Below are 24,980 nucleotides of genomic sequence, written 5' to 3'. Positions count from 1 at the left end.
TCATATCAAATTTCTCCTAGTCTGTGTGGTCCTATGTCCGATTTCTTGTCAACTAAATCCCCCGTAGAAGTAGGCACTCCTAGTATGAAGGTCTTTTGACTCCATTAAGTTCTGCTACGAACGGTTCTGTGAAGACTACAAGTCTCCTAATAGTACAATCCCTTGATATACCAGTGTATAGTAGAATGTAGAGAGTAGAACTTGGTGAATTACTGCTTAAGTCCTCTGCTCATAGTGTTCTATAGGTTCGAATGGTCATACAGTTTTCTGACACGATCTACGGCTCTCTCTAACTGGTCTAGCTGCGCCTAAGGCACATTCTACTAGTGGCACTAGCTTTAACTAGCAATTTGGGCTCACTCTAGTTCTTAATACGATAAATATCACTCCATAGCACTGTTTAAAGTGCAAAAAGAACCTTGTAGCATAGTCAACTAAGTCGCATTATCGCGTTCCAAACCCTCTGGCCACTTCTCAAGAGGTTCATCTGGTGTATAAATGCCCTCTTCGGGTACTGCGCACAAGGCAGTACTGGTACCCCATAGCTCCACAATCTTTCTGGCAGCTAGTTTTGCTATGTCCGATGGGATTTTCTCATATGCACCCTCCATGTCCTTGAGAATCTTGAGTTTCTCCCCTTTCAGCCCTTGAGGTCTCCCATGTGGATTTCCAGTTGGTGTGCGACCCATAGTGAAGAAAATGGATGGTGTAAATGAAAATCACTGAAGCAGGAGAGGAAGAGGGATAAAGAAATCGTACAGGAAAAGTACAATTATTATTTCAAAAAGTGAGTATGAAAAAATAACCCCCCTCTGCCGATCAAGGACACCTTTTCATTCATTTTTAGCTTTCATCTTCTTTGAAACTCGTTAGACTTGATGCTGCCATAATACCTGTTTGACAGCTTGACACATTCGCAATTCCTGATTCTCAAAGTTACAACTTTTTATTTTTCTACAGTTCCCCCATACCGATAGATAATATATGGACTACAACCAGACACATGAATTAATACGACCCATAGCCAATTTTTTGGATGACTGGTTTCCAGCCCAGACAAGCGCACCCAATACACCCAAGTTGAGATTGCGATTGTGATCAATGATAGGCTTCGTTGCAACCGGAGGGATCCTCAACTTCTCAGAGGCCCGGATTCCCCCGACCATTGATAGAACTTGGATGGAGAGGAAAAGAGGTTGGCACAATGGAACTATTTTCATGATTGGACCCTTGTGGTTGTGTAACGGGTGATGCCGCTTTAAGCATACCTCACAGATGTTTCACAAGTCCTTGAACACTACTGGACTTCATGTCCATGTACTGAATGATGCCCTACTTTGTGCATCACAATAGGGAATACTGAAGCTAAAAAAATACTTACAGATGTCATTTGCTTAGTCCACAAAGTGCACTCCAAAGAATTCCACTCATTCACGTAGCCACATGGACTCCAATGAATTGAATAACGGGCAACCAGGTTATCCATATACTTCCAAAACCATCTGTCATCTCCATTGAGCAGGTTGTCTCAGTATGAGATGTAGAATCAAAGCTGGCAATTCAGAAATGCCTTTTGCTCTGTGGTGAAATTTGCTGTATCTTCATCAATTAACCTGCACACAGAATGTCGTATGATTAGCTGAAGCACTTGAAGAACCTCATCAAAATTGTTTCCAGCCGTCGACTCAGTGCTACTCTCTTCCATGTGATTGCAGGTAGTTCTAACGCCGGACTTCAGCAACAGACTTCATGAAGAATAAAGCACCCACAGATAGTTGTCCATCAGCACTGAGGGCACCAAACATCTTTGAATATGCAAGCACCACAAGCACTCCTGCTGAGCGTTCACGATGGTACCGAGATGCCATACAATATTAATTGACCTTCAATTTAAAGTAGGCAAATTGTTTAATTCACGTGGACCTGTGCCTTACTATGCTTCGGTTCAGATGCGGAGGTTGCATTGGAAATGATGTTTATTATTTGTTGATCTGGAAAAACAGAAACATATACAACTTATTTCTTCTGATATTGAAGGGCGTCTTTCTGCCATTGAGAGATTAATTCAGTAATCCCTCCAGTCAGTAAATGGTATAGAAGGTCAGACGTGACAAATGTTGAAAGTGAATACCCCTCACACCGGTAGTTATGTTACGATTTCATATTTTATTCTATTCCCCTATTTTCACAGATGTGACCCTATCTATGAACACCTTATCTATTCGAGTATATGCTCCTAAACACCTCAGTTGTTCCACTCATTGTGTGACCATCTGAGGTGTGTATATCCTTACTCATTCTATCATATTTATATTGACTTACATTTCTATAGTACTCGTCTAATACTCGTACTCTACTTTGACAGGTACTGTAGAATCTCAGTCGTTCCACTCATTGTGTGACCATCTGAGTACTCGTCTAATACCCATACCCTACTTTGACAACGAAAACCTGTGAAGAAATCCACCCTCGAAGGTCCAACAGCTCCTCCAAGATTTCACCAGGTCCTAACGTTTCCAAGATCTGAGTCTGGTACTTATAACACATTGATACGAGGTCTTTGAGTGTAGTATGAAACTTTTCAAGAGCCTGAAAAGCGTGTCGGTCGTTGTTGGAGTTGATAGCGAGTTGATATGCTGACTGTGCATAGTAGTAATTGGACCCCAGGCCTGCACCAACCTTGATGAAGCAGTCTTCTATGTGAGTGACCTTTGATTTCCAGTATTGTACCTTTGTCTTCCTATCAGTTTGAACCAATGTATGAGCATGTGGGCTTGAATACGGAAAGCAAAGCATACAATGTGGGTTGAGTCATTGGATTTGTATGTTTACTCTGTTTGAAATTATCGGAGTCGCTACCACTGATGTCACAGGGGTTCATTGTGCTAGCAAGGTGTTAAAAGATCGTATGTGAGGAGAAATATTTGGAAATTAAGGGGCCATAACGCACCTGACACTATATGAGTTTACCCCCTCTCTATCTCTTGCTCTTTCCTCTGGCTCCTTCCCTTTGAGCCTTGAGTTATGTTTGTTCAATAATTCTATCCTGTGTGCAACATATTGAGTGGGAATGCCACCACAAAGTTGTTCAGGTACTACTAACATTTTCCACCATCGCGTGTTGATTTTTGCCTTATTTCTAGCACAAATTGTGAGTTATATAGAGTGAAGTATAGTGTAAATCCCACCTATAATATGACCTGAGACTGCTCTGAGCATGAGCTTTCTTTTTATCGGCAGAGGTGCTATGTAGACGTGGTCAAGGCATGGAAGTTGAGTCAAGGTAGTGCAAACGCATAAAGAAAAGTTGATTTCATAGTGTAAATTGCTTGACTGATTTGTTAGCAAGAACAACATCAAACTACAAGGAGATTTTAACCCAAATGGGTCTTCTAACTTGTGGGCTGTGGTTGACAATGGTTTAGAGATGATGGTGCGAAGTGGAGCAGTGTAATGTCAGGGTTTATATGTTGGGCGAATTTGTCCGAAATTTCCGAAATAAGCGCCGAAGGGATAGATGAGTAATATGATATGACTTTTGGGTGGGATATTTGCCCGGATAATTAGTAAGCCTGTTGTTTGCGCCAACCAAGTTAACATGCACAAGGCATTGTACCTCTCCAACATTTATAAGTGGATGTGGATGTGCCAAGCAATTTGAATAACATATACTAGAACACAGGTGTGCACACGCAAAGGTGAAACTTGATTAGCGGTGCAAGACAAAATATTTATATTTCATGTTTATGATATACGGTGCAGCAAGGCTACAAGTGCAATACCAGTCCAGTACGACATGCCGCCACAAATGTCGTAAGTATCAAAAGCAAGTATGTGAAAATCATCGATCAGATAGATACGGTGCACGTAAAAAGAAAAGCGCAGAGACAGCAACAAAAAATGTAACAACTGGTATAACACAACCTCTAGGGGAAAAGCATTCTGCATCCAGGAGGGATAGTGAGGTCAGCAACAGCCTGAGTGGAGCCAACAACCATAACTGTACCAGGAATTGCACGTTGTTGCTTGTAAAACAAGTGCACCTCATTCTCTGTACTAAATCCTTTATGGAAGTTATGGGGTGCACCGCTAACCAGGAGTCGTGCACAAGAGCTGAATCATGATGGTCAGTCAGTGGTTATCATAGTAAATAAATAGAATACTCACTCGCCTTTCACCCATCCAACTCGATGACCGCGGATTATGGCATACCAGCGATTCTCAAACTCTTCTTGGATCACACTGCCAATGAGAGTGGTAGGAGTAACAGGAGAAGAATTTGCAATGCGAGGCGGAGGTCCGTCTTCTGGGGTGAAGGTATGAGTACATTGTGGGCAAAATATGGTGGCTCTGCCTACCAGTACTTTATTAACGAGTAGATTGCAATGAGTGGACAAACAGACATATGGGAATTCACATTCAAGGTGGATGACTGGGTAGACACTGGAGCTTGAGTGGATGTAAATTGTGTTTAGAAGTAAGGGTATGTTAGCGCTGACAAATGTGTTATATAGCAAGAAACATACAATTTGGGAATGGTTGAGTGGACACTGGGCTCTGCTGAGTGGCGAATGGCACTACAAAGGTGTGGAAATATGAGTACTGCACCTCAGACAAACAACATCGTAACTTACCGTTCTGCTGCAAGGCTTGAAAAGATGAAGGGTAGGGCTGGTTGTTCTGTGTGGTAGAGGATGCCACAATAGCTTGGATACTGGTAATTTGTTGAGGAGTGAGGTGCGTGAGGTCGAACGACATGGATGCAGAGGGAGACATGGAGGGAGGGAGATGAAGGGATGCCAAAGCTGAACGGTTTCTATCCTTTATTCAATTCGCTGTTGTTGTTGCTTGTTTGACACATGTTCGAGTTCAGTTCTGGCTGTGTAGTGAGATAAAATAATTGGGATGGCAAAAAGAATAATTCGTACCATGAAACCTGAGGGACGAATAATTATCTGCACTGTTGGTGGGAAGCGTGGGTGCAATAAAATAATTCACCATGTTAAAAAACAAATAGCCATCCATGACGTGCCCAAACTCATTTTCATGTGACTTCAGCATTGACCAAATGTCACGATATTTTGCCGCTCAGCACTGGCATTATACCACATGAAGCTTTTGTCACGCTTCTGCACTGCGCTTGCTGACAATGCCTAGAAAGAAGAAAGAAGAACAAATGAAATCATGGGTAAAGCATACCACAGGTCAGAACGCAAAAGAGTGCTATACATCTGTTACTTCAACGAATACTCGTATCCAAATCAAAAAAACACAGGCTCATGCGGTAAAACTCAAGAGAGCTTCCGGTACGATGCCGGGCGGTTGGCCTGAAAACAATCTTGATATGATTGATGGAGGTGGTGGAAATCAGTTTCTGGAGGCACGGGAACTAGACAATGAATCTCTGGAGGCAGAGGTTGGTGAGCAGCTTGGAAAGGTCAAGGTAAAGGTAAAGGCAAAGAGATAGTGTTATGACTCGGTAACTGATCAACAGAAGGAGTTTCAAGTTTCACAAGCTTATGATGATTCAAACTAAGGTTGATTAATGAGAAAAATGTGAGTGGTTAGTTTCTATTCAATGGTCACTATACTATGTACAATATAGGGGTGCAAAATGTAGTAGTGTTAGTAGTAGACAAGGTTAGGATTCTTAGTTTCAAAGGGTGAAAGGATCTTACAAGTTATTCAAGTAGTCAGTTTGGTTCAGCTTAGTTGGTATTCACACAGGTGTAGTTTTGTAGACTCAAATGATATTGTTTAGTATCTAATGAGTTACAGGAGAGAGAGAGAGAAAAATAGTAGAGGACAGTAATTGAAGGTAAGAAAAGAGGTTACAGAGGTTTCAAAATAACTAGGTTGGGAGTCTCATGTTCGAAATCTTAGTTCTTATATAGTACTAAAGTTTGTATATATTTATATAGTCCTGAGTCAGTATTGCATAGCTATGGATTGACTATGGATTAGAAAACAAAAACAATAACTATGGAAATATGATATATTTGTATTAATTGGTGAGTTTTGCTAAAGTGCGCAGTTTGGAGGGGTGAGGTGTAGACTCGGCATGTGAGAATGACGTGTGAATTCGGCAGTGCAAGCCGGAAAATGAGGTGTCCCATTGGCTTTATGCTGTGGCGTGCTGCGTTAAGGTACTGGAATGCGGCACATGGTCCACAATCACGGATAGATGGCGATTGTGATCATCTTAGATATACAGTGATATGATTACTTTCGATAATCAATATTCGGGGTTGTCGGTGTGATATAGACAGAAGCTTGGTCTTGGCAGGACAGTTTTGGAGCATCCGGCGTCTGGTTTGGGCATTTGGGTTGCAATAACCTAATAGGTCAAAGCATTTGGCGTCTAGTCTGGGCGTTCAGAAGACTCGGGTCATAACAGATATCAGGACATGGTATGATCTCTGCTTCCCCAGCCCAACTGGCCACTGATATTTTGGCAGGATGCATCATTGCTTACCTGCAAGGAGAAGTATCGGGAATATTATCTTGATTCAATGTTGGTATATGAAAGCTGTGGTCGCGGGTTTGATGGACAGTGCTCATACTACGTTTCAACTGAAGCAAATGTCCGGTGTCTCGACTGCATTGCCATAAGAATATTGTGCTGTATGTGCATGGTATCCAACCATCAGCATAATCCACTTCATCAAATTGAGGTGAGCTTTAAACACTAATCTCTGACTTTATGGATCTGATGTCACCTTCAGAAGTGGAATGGTACTTACTTTGAAGCAATCCCTCTTTGGGAACTGGGTTTACGCATTGTTCTTGGACATCACTCTCATGGAGTTTCCTGCATGCACCCGCTTCAGGCATGGGACCAAGGTTTTGTTGTCTTGTCATGGAATGGTTTTCATGCCGTGGATTTGTACTTCTGTGAATGTAACAGAGCACCAGGTATGCATCTCAATAACTCCAGCATTAATGACTTATCTCTTTCCTAGAGTGGTACCAGTAACTTCTTGAGATAGGATGGTGGCCAGCATCATATAAATCTCCTCAGACTGCAGCGACATTTGAGGTTCTCCGAAACTTCCAAGTGTTGAATCTCCAAGGCCAACTACCAGCAACTGACTTCTATCACTCACTTGAGCAGATTACAGATGGTTCAGGGCTCATAGAACTTCCGGTAAGCAAGTTGAGGCACATGTTCCGTTCAAATACTCATTATGCCACAAACAGAATCAGCTGTTTCCATTTAGACAAATGGTCCGTGAGTGGCGACACATCCAAACAGGGAAACGGTTTGGCCGAGCACATGATCTGTCTGGGTTGGCTGGTACATAGCGTGGAGGGGCAATGGTTCTCTGTCATGCCTGTCCACATCCGTCGATCAATCTTCCCAAAGATTGGGATAAATCTGGTATAGACGATCGGTAAGCTCTTATATTATAAACCTCTGCCCAGAACTAATGAATTATTTCTTTAGGTGGATCTATAATCTTCTCTTGGCAACTGATGCCAACTTCAAACAAAAGGCGCATGCATGACCCAGAGACGGTCAAGATCCTCCCTTAGGAGCCAGCTGGGGATGTACTGTCAACCATGAACCTTATATAAAGGAAATGGCTATTCATGCAAATCAGGAAGAGGTAATTTTGTTCTGCAGACATACTAGCAGAAAGTCATTATACGCCACCATTCAGATCAGCCATTGTGTTGGGTTTAACGCAATATGGAATGCAAACAAGAAGAAAACAAAGGGATTGAGGGCCACTGGCATCAGATCAGTAACATGGTCTCGCCACGAAACCTTTCGTGCAAATGGAATGGGCAATCTGCAAGTGGGGGAACGGTACGCAGACTGATTTTTTCACCCTTGTCCTTTCTAATTTCGGATTATGCTAGCTACTGCAATATGGATTATATCCTCTTGTCCAGTCTTATTGGCTGTCTTGTGAGTCTCATCCTAGTCTCCTACGACATCGCTTGCCAATGGGGCAAGAACTTCCTTTCACATACACAGTCAATGCCTTTACATCTTCACTGCCCCTCATGGCAAAATTTCAAGTTCAAGGTCCCCAAATTTCATCTGCCCGCTCATGTAGAGTCATGTTTTGCTCCCTTTGCCTATAACTTTACACCAGGGGTGGGTATGACAGACGGAGAAGCACCGGAGCATTTATGGTCATGGTTGAATGATATTGCCCGCAGTCTATCAATGATGAGTGCCATTGGTCGCTGGGATACAATGGACAATCATTGTAACTATTGGAACTGGCGAAAAATGGTTAATTTAGGTATATTCTGCTCATTGAACGTTCCAAGTGCAACTCCTAACTTCAATTCTAGGGGATAGCCTACTACAAAAACTGGTCAAGGTATTACCAGATGTGGTTGCACACACAATGGCTTTTGAGACTCTGAATGACGCACTCAAGGAGAAGAGTGACGCTCAATTGGCTACTTGGGAGGCTCAAGTGGTTGCTTGGGAAGAAGGCCGAAGCAAATCTTGCCCATACGAGGTTGTCAACCCGGGTGGGTTAAATAATAAATGGCACTTGAACCAGCTAGCTAACCTTCCCTTCTATGTATGACGTTCGCAAAGCTGAAGCTGCAACTTGCTCATGAGGATCATTGGAAGGAGGCGAGTGGATTGGGGTCTTCTGACGGGTTGACCGCTAATTGGATGATGCTTGAAGCTCTGGAGATAGAGAAGGAACAGTGAGTGCTGCTGTTTACAATCCCGAAGCTAGCACTAAACAGTCCTCAGACGACTAATAACTGCAACCCTGGGGAAGAAGATGCATAGTGAATATCAACAAGCCACCATTGCCAAATCTCGCACTTCTGTTCTTCGTTGGATATGAAAGTTTCATGAAGCTCAGTCCGTTCACATGCTAAAGGTCTTAGAATATGCTGCATCTTGTTCAAGGGATGAAGATTGTGATGCAGAGAACATCAACCTTTTCCTTCTGAGCTTCTTTGATGCGCCTTTACGATCAGATCTCTGCTCGACTGAGGTTATCACCCTTGAAAGTCAAATTCGAGCCATCCAGGCTTTTGATGTTCTGCTCCAGCTTCAGGGTCAGCTACATTCATGGAGTGCAGTATATAGTATACTCCTTGAGCAGCTCCTTCCCAAGGAATGTAATCATTTCAAGGATCAGGTAGAAACACGAGTCAAGGCATTTGAGCTGTCACATAACTATGCCAGGGAAGCCATGTTACGGCTACGAGGACCTGGAAGATGGGAGGACACTTTCCGCCCTCTCAAGGCTGAGGACATCCGAGGATTTGGAGAGCATACACTTCGAGTGGAAGAGGTTGAGGAGTTACGACAATCTTATGAGCGAGCAGGAGTCAGTAAGGAAGCAATTGTTCAGGCTCTTGATGGTCCTAATGCGCCTACTATAACCCATCATCCTCTGCTTAACCGTGGCGAGACTAACGTGCCGATGATTTCGTGGATTTGGTATGTGGTATGGCCAGTTAACATAGAGGGCGAGGCTTCACCACCGGTCACTCAACCACAGACATGGATGGTATATTGACAAGTACACAACTCAAGCTCAAATCTCAATAAGCCTGGTGTCACTCTCAACTCGCTCTCAGTCCCACTCTCAACCACTCTTAAACTCAAACTCAACTCTCAAAACTCAAAATTCAATCTCAATCCTAGTGATGAACAGTAAGTACCTATTCTCAAAAATTCAACACATCTCAATCTATTTAATCTCTCAATTATTCAAATCTCAAAAATTATTTAAAATCTCAACTCGAGCTTAAATTTGAGAAAGTTGAAACTAGAATTTGAGAAGTATATCAATCAATTTAAAGATATATAACAAGTGGTACATGTATGTATAAGTACACAAGATACAGTGACCCAAAAAACCATCCAGTTTGGTACGTAGTCCGAGAAAATCCTTAAATAACTCCATGGGAAATCAATATTACATAAATCCCTAAGTGTATGAAATATAGCCCTACATCCCTGCTACACACCTTATTTTGTCCTGCACAAAAATATTGACATTTGATGAAGTTATTACTAAAATATGAAAAAAATCCAACTGGACAGTTTTTTTGCTTGACTATTTTACACATGTCATTATAACATATTGCAGGATATCATGTTGTATATCATTAAATTTTGAATGACATCATTAGTTGACTCTTATATGACATCATATGCTCCACTTTAGAATATAAAAATGTGATATTCCCTTCACAAAACCAACAACAGCATGCCTCACCTCACTCAATCCCAGAAAAAACAAATTCTTCATCTCTCTACCACTACTGACCTTAGTGCTGGTAGCATTGCCCAGCAAGTGGGCTGTAGCAAGACTAAAGTGACCACCCTTGTCTCCAAGAAGCTACCTGACAAGGAGAACTCTGTTGGGGGCAGACCAAAGAAGCTCACACCTGCTGATGAATGCTATATCATTACACAAATGCACTCAGGGCATGTGGGGAATGCTACTGAGCTCACTCAAAACTTTAATATATCACTCTCCTCTTCTATTACTCCTCATACCACCTGCAATGTCCTTCATAAACACAAGTTTCATGCTGTAGTGAAGAAGAAAAAGCCTTTTTTCAGCATTTGCCATAGGAAGGCAAGATTGAAGTTTGCTGAAGCACACTGAACTGGACTGTAGATGACTGGAAGAGGGTTATATGGTCAGATGAGACTAAAATCAATAGATTTGGGTCAGTGTCACAGATTTCACTGTCTTATCCCTATCTAACATTTATCTTATCTGTGCCATGTGTTTATCTTATCTTATTGCTAGATATCCCAAATATGGAGTGGACCATTGGACTTGTTCTAGACCATTCTAGACACTTCCAGATTGTAGATCAGATCTAGGGGAATTATGTCAGATCTAGATCACACTAGCAACAGCCTTGGCAGGTTAGATGTCTAGATGTTGATCCTTGTTGCCAAGCATGCTTGAGCTATCCAGAGTACCATATATTTACTCAGTGTTACCCAGTGTTACCCAGTGTACCATATAGTTACCCGGTGTTATCCAGAGTACTATTGTTCTCTGGAATGTACCTGGGGTCTTCCAATCAGACAATTACCAAGCACACCATGTGCTACTATTCAAATAGAGTATTAGAGGTCTTAGTATAGTATCTGGGGTCCTAGATAGAATTCATGTATATAAGCTAGACAGTCTGAGCCTTAGAGCCTCAGACTTAACAACATCTTTTGTCCTCATACAACATCTCTGTGCTCTCCATCTAAGCTTCACTACTAATCTCCTTCTACCACTCCACTACAACACATCAAGAAACTAGGTGAGTTGCAGATTTGTGATAGTTTGTTAAGTCTTGCTTCTTTGCCTGTTGTTGCTGTCAAAGAGCAACAGGTGTGGCTTTGTTGCAGGTGCCTTGTCTGTTGGCTTGCTTGGGTTCTGGGGGGTTTTAAGACTCTGTTACTGAAAAGGACAGTTGTCTTCTTGGGAAGCACCTCAGTTGTATCCCTATTGTAGCCTTGTAGTCTGGATGCTATGCATCTTAGTTTGAAGGTTGCTTGGGCAATGCATGAGGGTGGTCCACTGAGGACCACAGAGCTAACCTACTTGCTGATCCCCAGGTGTAAGGGGCTTCACTGTTTTATGCAACAGTGCTGGTGTCTCAGGGCAGTGTGTAACATGCTCTCAAAAACCATTTGCTGCACAGGCTTTGGGAACCTGTGTTGAGAACCCCTCCCTTGCATCAAGACCATCAAGACTTGTGCACCTCAACAGGTCACTCTTTTTGGACCCCCTTTCCTTTCCCTTTTCCTTGTACTGTACCTGCTGTAAAGGGGTACTGTACTCTTCCTGTACTATACCTGCTGTAAAGAGGTATTGTACTCTTCTTGTACTGTGTCTGCTGTCAAGAGATATGGTACTTATGCCAAATGCTTTGCCTACAAAATGCCTGCATCCAACATGAAGTTTCTATGAAAATTGTAAACTGTGGAAACTACAAGGAAACCTTCTTCTTACACCATATAATGCCCAGCTGGACAAATCTCCTGCTGATGCTGGTGCTGGACCTTGTTCCAAGTCTTTTAAAGTTTCAGAGCTATACATTTTCTGGACCAGACAGCAAATTCAAATCAGCTAACTGGATTAACCAGATTGCCCTATGCAACAATGCTACAGAAGTTGTACATCAGCAGATTCTAGCAGCATTACTTGCCTTAGATCTCCAGTCACAACCTATGCAAACCAATACTATGGTAAAGTTGGACATGGGGAACCTCTTAGGTCTTGAGAGAATTTCCTCCAAGAACTTAAAGATGTCTATAGCAAGTGTATGATAAACAAAAAAGGGCAAAGCTTGAGCTTACACAAGTTTGGTTGAATAAAGCCTTGACAAAACAGGGACTTCAATAAATACTCTAAACAGTATCACACTCTAGCTTATATCAGAGAATATAAAGATTGTGTTCTCATTGATAAACTTAAGGAAACTATTCCTCAGGAGCTTAAAAATGCTTTGGTTATTCAGAAAATGAATTGTACTCTACCTAAAGCTCAGCAAGAGTATCTTGATCTCTTGCTTAAAGCATACAAGGCTTTGCATCCTGTAAAGGCTAAGAGTGCAATCTTTGGCAATGGCAATACATCTGACTCAGATGCAATGGAGATTGATTCTGCAAAGAAGAGCAAAGGCAAATCAAAAGAAGCCAACTCCCAGGAAGTTAAAAAGAAGAAGCATTGTAATATTTGCACTGCAAAAGGCTTAAAAAACAAGGCTTCTAGTCACAACACTAATGATTGTTGGGATAAACCTGGAAATAAGAGCAAGAAACCTGCTCCTAAAGGCTCTTCATCAACTTCATCCTCATCTGTGCAGAATAACAAAGTAGGACAAGGTGCGCCAGGGGCCAAGAAATCTTTCAAGGTGCAATTATTGGAATTTATGAAGGAGATGAATGATGATGATGGTACAGCTTCCCCAGCTGCGACTGTCAACATCAACTCTGGGAGAATCATAGAAATACCTGATTCCCAGTCTGCCGTAATGGAGACAGCTGTGCAAGTCGATGAAGTACAGTTGGGGCCTTCTTGATTGATGGATTAAAAATTGAAGGTATATCAGCAATCTAATGTGGATTTTCCCAATGCACTGTAGAGTATAATGTCTGTGATCAAAGTGTGGGAATAGTATACCTACTATCAGCTCTAAGCAAGACTTAGAAAAAGTAGTACTGGAATCTTGTAATATGTTACATCCATGCCGGACTGATACGGACTGACGTGTCACAATCACTTCATTCTATTCTTACTTACTCCACTTACCTTAATCTCTGTACTACCCATTAAAGTCTAGACTATCGGCTTGGGAGTCGGCTGTCCGAATGCAGATCCGACTATTGGATCCATCTTGGACCTTGTACATTCTATCCTATATAAGATGTACGACTTAGTAGTTACATTCTTTAGAATTAAACTCGACTCTGGTTTCCCAGTGACCTGGTCTAAGGCAGTTCGACTCAGGGAGCCGTTGTCCAATAACTTCGGCTACTGTCAAGACTCCGTCATTCTCTTCACTATCTCCTTTGCTCTCCCCGTCCCTCTCTGACACACTCCGATCAACTCTGTTTCTTTCCTTTCTTCATCTTAGATCATTCCTCTTCTAGTATATCCTTCAGTACATATCTTATATCTTATCTTATTGTTTCTCCCTTTGGTTCTGTTCAGTTCTGAGTCATTCCACACATCCTTAACAGTAGTTTAATTCTTTTTCTTGAGTCGAAATGTCGTTCACTCCAGACAACGTCTCTGATCAGTTCAAGATCTTCGATTCTATGTTTCCTTCCTGTCCTACTCCGATTACGACCCATGTCGGGTCTCATCTTCGCATATCTCATCTCGGAGAAGCGGCGGATAAGTTGGACTACTTGGTTATGCAGTTGAACAAGAAAATCACGCCATATATTACTAAATTCAATGACATCACAGCTAAAATTGGTTATAGTGACTCCGCTCTTCAGCATGCCTTTTACAAAGGTCTTCCTGAACGTCTAAAGGATGGAGTTAGTAACATCACCGGCGGGAAGCCAGCGTTGTATCATCCTCTCAAAGTGGCCGCTAAAGCCGTAGATCTTCGCTATTGGCAGCGCGAGGCCAAAAAGTCCTGAGCTAATCGCCAGTCCAACTCCAATTCCAATTCCAGCTCAACTCCGAAACAATCCTCTTCCTCTACCTCTACTTCCAATAATAACTCCTCTTCCTCTTCGCAATCCAAGTCCAAGCCGAAAAGCAAAGGACAGACCTCGAACTCTTCCACTTCCAACGCTTCCGCTTTGGCCTCCGCTGCTCCCCATCTCCCATTCTTGGAGAAGTTAGGAACAGATGGAAAACTCAACACCGACGAGAAGGCCCAATGGCTGAAGGAAGGGTTGTGTAGTTATTGTGGGTTGGGTAAACATAAAGTTGAGGATTGTCAGAAGAAGAAGACTAATCAGACTGTGAAGGATGCTAAAGTCTGTGCAGTGACAGTTTCTTCTACTCCAGAGAAAGCCAAGTCCGACAAAAAGTCGGGAAACTAGGCTGCAACTCCGATGCCTCAACACAAGCTTGGAGTTGCACTGCACCAGATTGTGTCTATCCTGAGGTTACACTCAATGCAGCTGCGCTCTCTTCTTCTAATTCGCTTATGGTTCCTCTTACATCTGATACATATAATTTCCTGGCCCTAGTGGACTCTGGTTCTTCCCATTGCTTTATTGATAAAGGCTTTGTTACAAAGAATCTAGTACATACAATACCTATTTCACCTATATCTTTGCGATTACTCGACAGTTCCATCGGCTCTGTTATTACATCATCTGCCTCGCTTCCGATAAAGTTCTCTACAGGCAAAACCATTCTAATTGACTTTTACGTCACTTCTCTAGATTCTACTTGCAACTTAGTTCTGGGATACAACTGGCTCAACCGCTACAATCTGTTGATTGACTGGTCTGAAAACAGTATCACTTTCCAAACTGACATGCTTCCGAATCCAGCCGACCGTCCGACTCCCTCTGTCGAGGACTCAGACAAATCCATTCCAGCGGGCCCGAGCAAACGCCAACAGGCTAAACTCCGCTACGCTTCTAAAACTTCTCACTTTCCTTTTGAGCCTATTTACTCCTATGCAGATCTTCTTAACGCTCCTTCCAACTCGACTCCGCTGGTTTCCATCATCTCCGCTCGTGCTTACTTGAACGCTACAAAGCAATCAGGTGCGCGATCTTATACCATGCAGATGGTAGACACAATGGAAAAGTCGGTGACCAGAAAAGCCTCGGATTTATCCGATGAGGATCTCGCACGTATTCCTACAGAGTATCATGAGTTTGCTGATGTTTTCTCCGAGTTGAAAGCCAGGGAACTCCCCCCGCATAGACCTTACGATATTAAGATCAATCTAGAGGATGGTTCGGATCCGCCTTACGGACCGATCTACTCTCTTTCCACAGCCGAACTCAAGGCACTTCGAGACTTCATAGACGAACATGTCAGTGCTGGGCTCATCACTCCTTCGAAATCCCCTTACGGTGCTCCGGTTCTTTTTGTCAAGAAGAAGTCCGGTGATCTCCGCCTATGCATCGGCTTCTGTGGCCTTAACAAGATCACGAAGAAAGACCAGTATCCACTTCCTCTTATATCTGACCTTCTAGACTCACCTCGGAGAGCTCGGATTTACACCAAGCTAGACTTACGTCATGCTTATCATCTCATCCGGATCGCTGCTGGAGACGAACCAAAAACCGCTTTCAGGACTCGTTATGGATCCTTTGAATGGTGTGTTATGCTGGAAGGTTTAACCAATGCCCCATCTGTTTTTCAATGCTTTGTTAACGATATTTTTTCTGACATGCTTGACGTTAATGTCCTTGTTTATTTGGATGACATCCTTATTTACTCGGACGACCTCGAATCCCATCGGGAGCATGTTAAGGAAGTTCTCCGTAGACTCCGAAAGAACAGACTCTACTGTAAAGCTTCGAAATGTGACTTCCACACAGATATGATTGAATACCTCAGTTACATTCTCTCCCCTGAAGGCTTGCGAATGGACATGGCAAAGGTCAAGGTCATTACTGAATGGCCTCTGCCGCTAATGCAAGAAAAACACCAAGCAAATAGATCAACAAATCTATTGCTCTTAGTATTCTCTAAAGGTGGGGGTTTGAAAGTTCGGCGTTACGCCTTCTTTGATTTCTCGAAATGTAGACAAAACTAACTCTGATTGTGAAGTCTGGTTCAAGATAGTAGAATTCTCTACTACTGATCTGTTTTTGTTTATATTTATATGAATCTAACAGTCTGAAGCCTACTTCGGCTTATGAAACGCGAACAATCTGTTGTGGCCCAAGTGCCTAGAGTTCCCAAGTGAACTATTCCAAATTCCAAATTCCAAATCCAAATCTGTGTTCTGACCAAAACCAACACACACTGTCAAAGTCAGGGCAAAATCCAATCACTTTGAGAGTTCCTGCTTAATCGTACAATTTGGGCAGTACTAACTAAAGAATCCTAGCTTTTACAGGGCTCCTTATATACCGCTCGAGAACTAGAAAATATGAAAAGTAAATAATAAACAGATTTTCTACTGAATCTCTGATTTAGATGAGAAAAGAATTGGAATAGACGTCAAACCTCACTTTGCTCGCCCTCCTGGGTCTGGATTAATGATCCCATTAGGCTCACTGACTCTAAGCTGTTGAAGCTATTTATATTACAAAGTGAGTGCTCTCAAATGCTAAATTCCTCGTGTTTGTAATCAGGTCGATCCACGCATGCCACCACTAAATAGGAAGAAATGAAACTGTCCGAGCCTGGAGCTATTGGTTGCTCCTCTATACAATAAATACTGTTTTCGTGTTTTTCTGATTGATTTAAAAACGCCTCTACTCTAGCTGCTGCCCGGGTATCTATTTGTCCTATATTGGATGCTAAAACATACGCTTCTGCTAGTTCTCTAGAAGTGAACGTTCGATCCTCTGGTTCCAAATATCCCTCAACGTATAATTTTCCTTCATTATTTATACAAAGATGAAGTGCTACCTCTCCTTGATCCTCTATCAATTCCTTGAGGTTGACTGAAAATTTATAGTTTCAGATTCATTCTGCTCGCACTCTCTTCGGCTTTCTTCCGCATTCTGAGGCCTCAAGGTCAGCTCGGTTTTTGGCCGTATCTTTATTCCTTGTCCTCTAGTGTACGTAGGGATCACATATTGATTCCTATTATTTGGACAGGTAACTGTCACCCATTGATCTCTGTCCTTGAAGTTTTGGACCTTCAACTCAGTTAAGACATCGAAGGGCCGTTCTAAGAGAATCTGGAAGGGAGCCTTCTCTACTACATGTAATTGTAGATAGACAGTGACTTCACCAAACTTGAAAGGAACATTCCTACAAAGCCCGAGCATCATTTTGATTTGCCCATTGGCCGACTGCATGTGGATCACTGAATTCGGATAACATTTTAAGCCTATGCCTTGGGCAACCCATGCATCAATAGCTACAATCTGCAATCCTCCATCAATCACCGCTTCTACACTTTCTGTAGAACTGTTTACTTCTGGGAACACACAGCGCAGACCTTCTGATAGTCCAGCTACTATCACTACCTTCTTCCTCTCCTCGGTATTCAGCTCAGTCTGATACATTTCTACTATATCACGGTGAACAACAGAGCCGATAGGCAATCCATCCTCTTCTTCTGCTAGAGTCTCAAACACATCCATGACTTCAATATTATCTACCTTGATGAACTCGCTATCTTCATTGAAGACTTTTGCATACGGAGTATGATCAGCCACTGGAACACTAGCGTTTGTAGGAACACTTTCAAATTTGTCGTTCTAGCTTGTTGATTTCTCACCCTTCTAAGGAGAGCTCTTCGAAAATCTTCCAACGCGGTCAACTCATCTAGGCAAACATATGATGGATTAGCCATCATTTGGTCGATCACTTTATTGATCAGCTTCTCTTTTTCTTTCTTGCTCCTAAACTGGAGACCTTTAATATCATCCACGCTCTCCTTTCTAATGCCACTCTTAGCGCTAGCTTTCACTGGTACTGACATTGGCACCGCTGCTCTAGGTAGGGCTGAGTCCTTCGGATGAGGCACTCATTCTACCAGACGAATCTTGTCAAAGACTCTTGGTGGAGGCATGGCAGGACGTCTGTCAGCTTGCGACAGAAGCTCTACGATCTCCAATTCATTATCAGACTCCGCTAGTGAAGCTTCATCTGCGTTTTTCTTTCTTTGGGGTATCATATATCGATTTTGTATGTACTGAGGGGTATCTATCACTACTTGTGGTTTCGGCAGCAGTTTTATTTTTTTGGAGTCCTCCATTTTCCTCTGGGTATCCTGAGCAGACCTTGTAGACCACTCTTTTGCATTAGAGGAGCCTTTCCTTGGACCTTCTAGTTTTTTGAGTTGTCGCCATCCTGGCGACTCCACGTTTCCACTTCTAAAGCAGCAATTCTCTGCATCAAGACTTCTATTGTTTGAGCCGATCAATCCGGCAGTGGGTCTTCAAAGTCTAGCTCTCCATGCAAATAAAATGAAGACTTTGAAGCTCTGGGCCACCCTTTCTCCCTCGCTATAGCTCGAATCCTATCCGCTATACAGCTATCGCTGCTACTGGCTCAATCTTTGGACGAGTAAGTAACGACGTCCCTTCGGGCTGAATGTTAGGTCGAGCACCCAAAGCATAAGCCACAGGATCAGATCCTTGAGGCGCATATATGTCGCCCACGAGCTCGTTACTGATTCTTAATGCCATATCCCTTACTTCAGAGAAAGGGAATGGATCTAGCTGAGAACTAACCCATCCGGGAGCTCTCTCGGCATCGAGTAAGAGAGACTTATAATGAGGGTCCCTCAACCGCTTCCTAATTTCTCTCCAAAAGGTCGGCTCTAAACTCTCCGCAAACCTCTGAACCTTCTCTCTGTTTGACAAGCTTCCTGCTAGCTTGTCGGCTTCAAATTCAAACTCCATAATATACGAAGTAAGTTTTTGCAACTGCTCTTCAGCAATACACACATAGTGAGCTCTTAACAGCTCTAAGTTCTCAAGTGCGCCGACTTCTTGGTCTCTGATCGAAGGGAACGAATCTAACAGTTCCTTTTCAAAGGCAGTCCAGCTGTACCCTCGCGTAGATTGCAAGCTGTGACCTAATAGTCGCTGTGTATCAAACTCCATTTGTATCATAGCTAGGATGATATAGGACTCCTCATTTCTCCAGCCCTTAAGGGCTCCATACTGCTTTATACTCACCAGCCATTCCCACAGGTTTCCTGGAACCAAATGGTTAAACATAGGCAACCTCCTTTTGGAGGAATCTTTGTCTATTTCCTTTACTGCTTCCTTGGTGAACTCAGCCCAATTCACCTTCAAGGGCTGAGGATCTCCTAGCAGCTCAGGATCAAATGTTTCTGACATAACTGTCAGTGGTCTTTCAAAGAATAAACTAGGGTTTGCTTCAAAAGAATTATAGACCTCTTCTATAAGGTCGAAGTCTGAGTTATAATTGGATGGTAACGAGGAGAGCGGTGAAGATTCTGGTGTAAATTCTACGCGCTCAGGAATTTCGATGGATGTAAAAGCTCTAGGTCTTAGCGGTAGGGTATTTGCTATGCACAGCAGACTTTGATTAATTGGTGGTTCTCTCAGACTTCTGTCAAAGGAGAAACTGGGGATTTGTAGATTGTTATGCACAGCTCTGTTGGTAACTCGCCTTTGCGATATTCTGTTTGAATTACGTGTAGGACGAGCAGATGATTCAGTTCTCTGATCTAGAACTGGTTCACTTGATGCTAAGGTTGTTAGATTATGAGTCTGTAAAACCTGATTTCTAGCAGCTTGTGAAGTGCGAGTTATTCGCTTTTGTGAACTAATCTTTCGGGGACTAGCTCTGATTTTTGAAGTCTCTTTTGTTTCTGGCTATCTTGCATGTAACAAGACTACTGCAATTTCAAACAAGAATTCCTTTTTGAATTCAATATTACTATCTTTTTAAGATGAGTTTCCACCCCCTGCGGTGGTCACCAGATAATGGGCGCTGGGAATGATATATCAACCTCTATCCTAAAGAACAAACCAACCTATCAGTGCTATGTGTAGCACTGACAAATCAATCAATCCTCAACAATATAGCTATCCCAGTTGTGAAGAGTCTATCACCACTCAACACCCCAGAAGAATTGCAAGGGTGGAAATGCTTGTCAAAGGGTATGCTTCTTATCTCAAAAAGGGTAATACTAAAGACTAGGGAAAGCTAGCTCTTAGTTGCAACTATGTGTGCTATGCACTTGAACAGCTAGGGGTTTTTGTATTAGGGTTGCTTTGGGTCCAGTGGACTTAGAAAGGAGAGTGGAAAGCTAGGGGTCCTCTGTGGACTATAAAACTCAATATGAAGACTGTTCTCTGAATAACTCTGAAGGTCTCTGAACTGTTCTCTGAATTGCTCACTCTTATCCAATCTCTTATCCAATCACTGATTTAACAGGGCAAATCTAATCTCTATTTGGACGCTACATGCGGGCAGTTACTCCGAAACTTTCCTACACACTGGCAGTACTTGCTTGCCTTAACTACAAATATAGGCCTGGTATATATACAATTTCTACACTAGCTTACAAAGTGTCTTCGGGCTTGGCTGCCCATGCTGGGTTCTTGCAGGTGATGTTATCTAGCTGCACTCTCACTCACTAGCACCACTAGCATATGCCTCTGACTTTGCTAGCTCTTTCTGCCAGGCATCTGCACACAGTCTGGAAGAGTCTAGCTCTTAATGTCACTGGTCTCTATTCATTAGTTAGTCTCTTAGCGAGAACTCATATGGTTCGGTGCATGGACTCCAACAGAGCGAGCGCTAGCTCTCTCTGGCCTGTCCGAAGACGGTCTGTCCCTATTGCTTTCACATGTTCGGACACCTCTCCGATCGCTTGCAATTAACTTCATCTCATCCTTGGTCTTGGGTGTGTGTTTTACTTCTCTCCGTAGCATCTGCTTGGTCCATATGAACTGCTAGCACTCAACACTTCGGCATGCCTTTCTCTAAGTCAGTCTTTGTTTGAGAGCGCTCTCTCTCTCTCTTCAGGAGTCTGTTTAAGACTTCATCCCTCTTAGCTATGAGTCCAGTACTGAAGCATAAGCCTCAACATAATATCCCTTAATTGCTTTGTGCATAATAGCGTACAGAGAGTGGTCTTTCTGAATAGTGACTGCTTGCATAGTGTCTTACAGTTTTCAAGCTAGCTCTATGGGATGCTCTCTAGCTGTTTCTCAGCTGTGCTAGTGTACTCTACTAGCGGCTATAAGCTTTAACTAGCAGCTCGGGCTCACTCTAGTTCTCATATGATGTCTATATCGTTCCAAAGCACTTAGTATATGTGTTGAAATGGACATAATGTAGCATGGATGTCAAAAGTCGCATTAGCACAAAGACAAAGTAATCCAATTGTGAGTGCCAGGGTCGATAACATACATGTCCTCGATGTGTAGTTTGGCCAACTCTAAACCATCTCTCCAGTTCTGAGGTGCGGTGGCAAAGGGGATATATGGGGGTTGATACATGTCTATTTGCAATTGGGAGGAAATGAGAGAACTAAGCAATTCACGAAGGAGGATACGGTCGTCAAGTATATCAACGATCTTGGCTTCAAAGCCCTGAGTGCAAAATGAGGTGGCAAGAGACATTCCCAGAAGAGAGTTGCCCCTGTGAGCCAAGAAGCTCCTGTTCATGTCAAGCTTTTCAACATCGAGACTGAGAACAGGGGCCACTCCTCTTTTCAGTGAGCCAATGTCAGCAATGTTGCTGGCTGGTGGAATGCCACTTGTGGCCTTTGTTAATGGTACTGGAGCAGTCAGAGCAGGGAAAATTCTGCAACAGGGAGTCCTGGACTTCGTAACGGAGGCGAGAACGGTCAGTTTTACTGCATAGAGTCATCAGAAATTCACGAATACAAAGCCACACTCCAGGTTTCATCGTGTCCTCATCCAAACCAACATAGCTATGAGCAACCTGAGGTCACTTCTTCTACCGGTAGTAGCAACAATCCTTCTTTGTACCACTTCCCATCTTGTAACACTAATTTTTCCGGCTTCCATGCGGTCCCAAACAGATGCCATTTGAGTCCTTTGGACACGGCATGGTTAATGACTCTGGACTTGTAGTTGGACCAGTTCACACTTCCCTCCTGTAGGGTAGGTAATTTCTGTACCAGTTTCAAAGCTGTCAAGGACGACACAGTTTCGTTGCCGGGGCCCATAACCTGTGATGCACAGTGTTAAATAGCATGCAAGAACAGGAAAACGTCGGAGTCTGTTGGAGCTCGGAGTGCGAGAGAGTGGCTAAAAGGAATGTATAACCTCAGTGGTGGTTTGACACTACAATAATAGGGAATATCTAAAAGGAATGTATACTATAGAAGGTAATATGAGTGCATGCCCAAATCTCAAGAGCAGTTGCTTGTCGCTCTCTGCAAGCAGTTTGCAAAATGTTGCGACTGGGACTATGACCGAGAAGTTCAATGGAGTGGATGAAATGATCAGTGAAAACATCAACGTCGAAGGAAGGCTGGAAGCCAGATGAGCGAAATTGACTGCGAGCAGTCACTTTTCCTGTGGTAGATGGAAAGACTTCGATTGTCACATCCATGTTGTCTCGGAGTGGGTAAGTATCGTGCTAATGCGAGAACGTAAGCCAAAATGTTTGCAAAGCGGACTGAATGCTACGAACGGATGTACTATAACCATCTACCTTCTTCGGAGACTGGGGGTAAATGACCAAGTGCATAGACAGTTGAATGACAGAAACTGCATCCTGGCCCGGCATCACAGTATGAAGTTCGACACCAAGCGCCGCCTGTTGATGGTCACAAAGGTCCTGGATGGTATGGTCAGGGGAGCATTGTATGTTGATGGGAAGGGTTGCTGCGTTACGGCCATCATCCTGGGATGAGGAGGGGACTATGGATTCGAGGAACAGGAGATCTTCTTGGCCAGTATAGATAGCTGTAGTTATTGCTAATGTGATTCTGAGAATCTTGAGACGTGGCATGTCAGTTGACTGGAACAGTGAAATGGATGTATCACGAGTTTCGGAATTCATGTCTGCTGAGGACAAAATTGGGTGAAACTTGAAAGGTGAGAGGTGAGGTGTTTTTGAACATCCAGACTTGGATGACTCGGGTAGTCTGGGGCAGGTCCCTCGGTTATAGGTGTCTCGGTACTGGGTGATCCAGATCTCTTGGGGAATTCTGATGAACAACTACTATTCTGTGTTAGTAGGGATATGCAACATTTTCGAGTACCACTTCCACACACCACTTACCAAAAATTTGGCTAGAGTATTGTACTAGTGCTCAAAACGTTAACCTGATTTTATGAGGATTTTAGGATAGCTGTAAGAAGTCTTGGAGAGTGTCCGAGGGTGAATCAAGAAGTGCAACTCATTTTGTCATGTATTGTCACGTCCAGCAGCAGTCATTCAGCACAGCCTCACTTACTGATTTCTCTAGTGGATTGGGGACTCATTTTGCTTATTTTACACCACCTTCCGCTCCCCTGTCTGTGGAATTTTACATTTAGACTTAAAATTCTTCTTTATGTTTCACTATGTTTAAAAGTTTCAAATCTGAATTGAGCAATACACTGTTCCCGGGCTGTCACGCTGTTATCACAACAAGATCTGAGCTGTGTTTTTATTCTCATTTCATATCCTCTGTCTTCCGGTGGCTACAATTGTACATACAAGCTCATGTGTAGTCTACGGAGCCTAAAAAAATTGCTGAGCTCACAAATAAACGGGAAGACCATGTTTTATCCAATGTTGCATTCTGATTGTTCCTGGGGATATTTGGAGTGAGAGGTTCTGGTGAATCACTGGTAGGAGTGGGAGTTGATGCTTTGCCTTTTATGGTCAAGACTGTCAAATGCGGAGTGACAGGTGAACTTGGAGTGCTAGATGGAGTGCTGATGTACGAGGTTCTCCTGTAGTGGTTAAGCCATCCGACAACCACCAACTAGGGTGTGTAAAGGATGGAGTGACAGGTGAACCCGGAGTGCTCAATGCTCGAGGTTGTCACAGATTTCACTGTCTTATCCCTATCTAACATTTATTTTATCTGTGTCATGTGTTTATCTTATCATATCACTAGATATTCCAAAGATGGAGTGGACCATTGGACTTGTTCTAGACCATTCTAGACACTTCAGATTGTAGATCAGATCCAGGGGGAATTATGTTAGATCTAGATCGCACTAGTAACAGCCTTGGCAGGCTAGATGTCTAGATGTCGATCCTTGTTGCCAAGCATGCTTGAGCAACCCAGAGTACTATATATTTACTCAGTGTTACCCACTGCACCATATGGTTTCCCAGGCTTCACCATGTGGTTTCCCAGGATTACCCAGTGTACCATATGGTTTCTCAGATTGTTGCTAAGGAACCATTGTTCTGGAATGTACCTGAAGTATTCCAATCAGACAATTACCAAGCACACCATATGCTACTATTCAAATAGAGTATTAGAGGTCTTAGTATAGTATCTGGGGTCCTAGATAGAATTCATGTATATAAGCTAGACAGTCTGAGCCTTAGAGCCTCAGACTTAACAACATCTTTTGTCCTCATACAACATCTCTGTGCTCTCCATCTAAGCTTCACTGCTAATCTCCTTCTATCACTCTTCCATATCACATCCAGAGACTAGGTGAGTTGCAGATTTGTGATAGAGGTCCTTTTGTCGTTAGCCAACTAGGATGTGTAAAGTCTGCATTAAACGTAGGATCTTGGTTTGGGGTGACAGGTGAACCTAGAGTACTCAATATGATATTCGAGGTCCTGTTGTTGCTAATGCATTCAATTGCCAACTAGGATGCATAAAGTCTGCATTGAGCTTAGTATCCCTGACATTGTCTGGAGTGACGGGTGAACCTGGAGTTCTGACGTTCAAGGTCCTTGCGTTGTTAAGGCATTCAATCGCCAACTAGG

At 42.9% G+C, this 24,980-nt stretch overlaps 7 protein-coding genes across 7 annotated transcripts; 3 read left to right on the top strand and 4 right to left on the bottom strand.

Moving 5' to 3' along the window:
* Positions 1–434: 434 nt before the first annotated feature.
* On the bottom strand, positions 435–689 carry E1B28_006809 (uncharacterized protein; the record flags this gene model as incomplete). Its single annotated transcript, XM_043151509.1, has 1 exon — positions 435–689. The coding sequence occupies one exon, from the start codon at positions 687–689 to the stop codon at positions 435–437; it is 255 nt and encodes an 84-aa protein (XP_043012605.1).
* Positions 690–2,418: 1,729 nt separating this feature from the next.
* Positions 2,419–2,881, bottom strand: E1B28_006808 (uncharacterized protein; the record flags this gene model as incomplete). Its single annotated transcript, XM_043151508.1, has 2 exons — positions 2,419–2,740; positions 2,799–2,881. 2 exons carry the CDS (start codon positions 2,879–2,881, stop codon positions 2,419–2,421), a joined length of 405 nt encoding a protein of 134 aa, XP_043012604.1.
* A 1,045-nt stretch (positions 2,882–3,926) lies between these two features.
* Positions 3,927–4,776, bottom strand: E1B28_006807 (uncharacterized protein; the record flags this gene model as incomplete). Its single annotated transcript, XM_043151507.1, has 5 exons — positions 3,927–4,113; positions 4,168–4,350; positions 4,404–4,449; positions 4,527–4,577; positions 4,635–4,776. The coding sequence occupies 5 exons, from the start codon at positions 4,774–4,776 to the stop codon at positions 3,927–3,929; spliced, it is 609 nt and encodes a 202-aa protein (XP_043012603.1).
* Positions 4,777–5,149: 373 nt separating this feature from the next.
* On the top strand, positions 5,150–5,467 carry E1B28_006806 (uncharacterized protein; the record flags this gene model as incomplete). Its single annotated transcript, XM_043151506.1, has 1 exon — positions 5,150–5,467. The coding sequence occupies one exon, from the start codon at positions 5,150–5,152 to the stop codon at positions 5,465–5,467; it is 318 nt and encodes a 105-aa protein (XP_043012602.1).
* Positions 5,468–8,385: 2,918 nt separating this feature from the next.
* On the top strand, positions 8,386–8,828 carry E1B28_006805 (uncharacterized protein; the record flags this gene model as incomplete). The annotated part of the gene is made up of 3 exons (XM_043151505.1): positions 8,386–8,496; positions 8,567–8,682; positions 8,732–8,828. The coding sequence occupies 3 exons, from the start codon at positions 8,386–8,388 to the stop codon at positions 8,826–8,828; spliced, it is 324 nt and encodes a 107-aa protein (XP_043012601.1).
* A 27-nt stretch (positions 8,829–8,855) lies between these two features.
* E1B28_006804 (uncharacterized protein) lies at positions 8,856–9,512 on the top strand (the record flags this gene model as incomplete). Its single annotated transcript, XM_043151504.1, has 1 exon — positions 8,856–9,512. One exon carries the CDS (start codon positions 8,856–8,858, stop codon positions 9,510–9,512), a length of 657 nt encoding a protein of 218 aa, XP_043012600.1.
* Positions 9,513–22,391: 12,879 nt separating this feature from the next.
* Positions 22,392–23,045, bottom strand: E1B28_006803 (uncharacterized protein; the record flags this gene model as incomplete). Its single annotated transcript, XM_043151503.1, has 2 exons — positions 22,392–22,670; positions 22,725–23,045. The coding sequence occupies 2 exons, from the start codon at positions 23,043–23,045 to the stop codon at positions 22,392–22,394; spliced, it is 600 nt and encodes a 199-aa protein (XP_043012599.1).
* Positions 23,046–24,980: the final 1,935 nt, after the last annotated feature.

Source organism: Marasmius oreades, chromosome 3 (assembly GCF_018924745.1).
Source record: "Marasmius oreades isolate 03SP1 chromosome 3, whole genome shotgun sequence".
In the NCBI taxonomy this organism is placed as follows: Eukaryota; Fungi; Basidiomycota; class Agaricomycetes; order Agaricales; family Marasmiaceae; genus Marasmius; species Marasmius oreades.
This window is presented reverse-complemented; position numbering and strand designations above follow the sequence as displayed.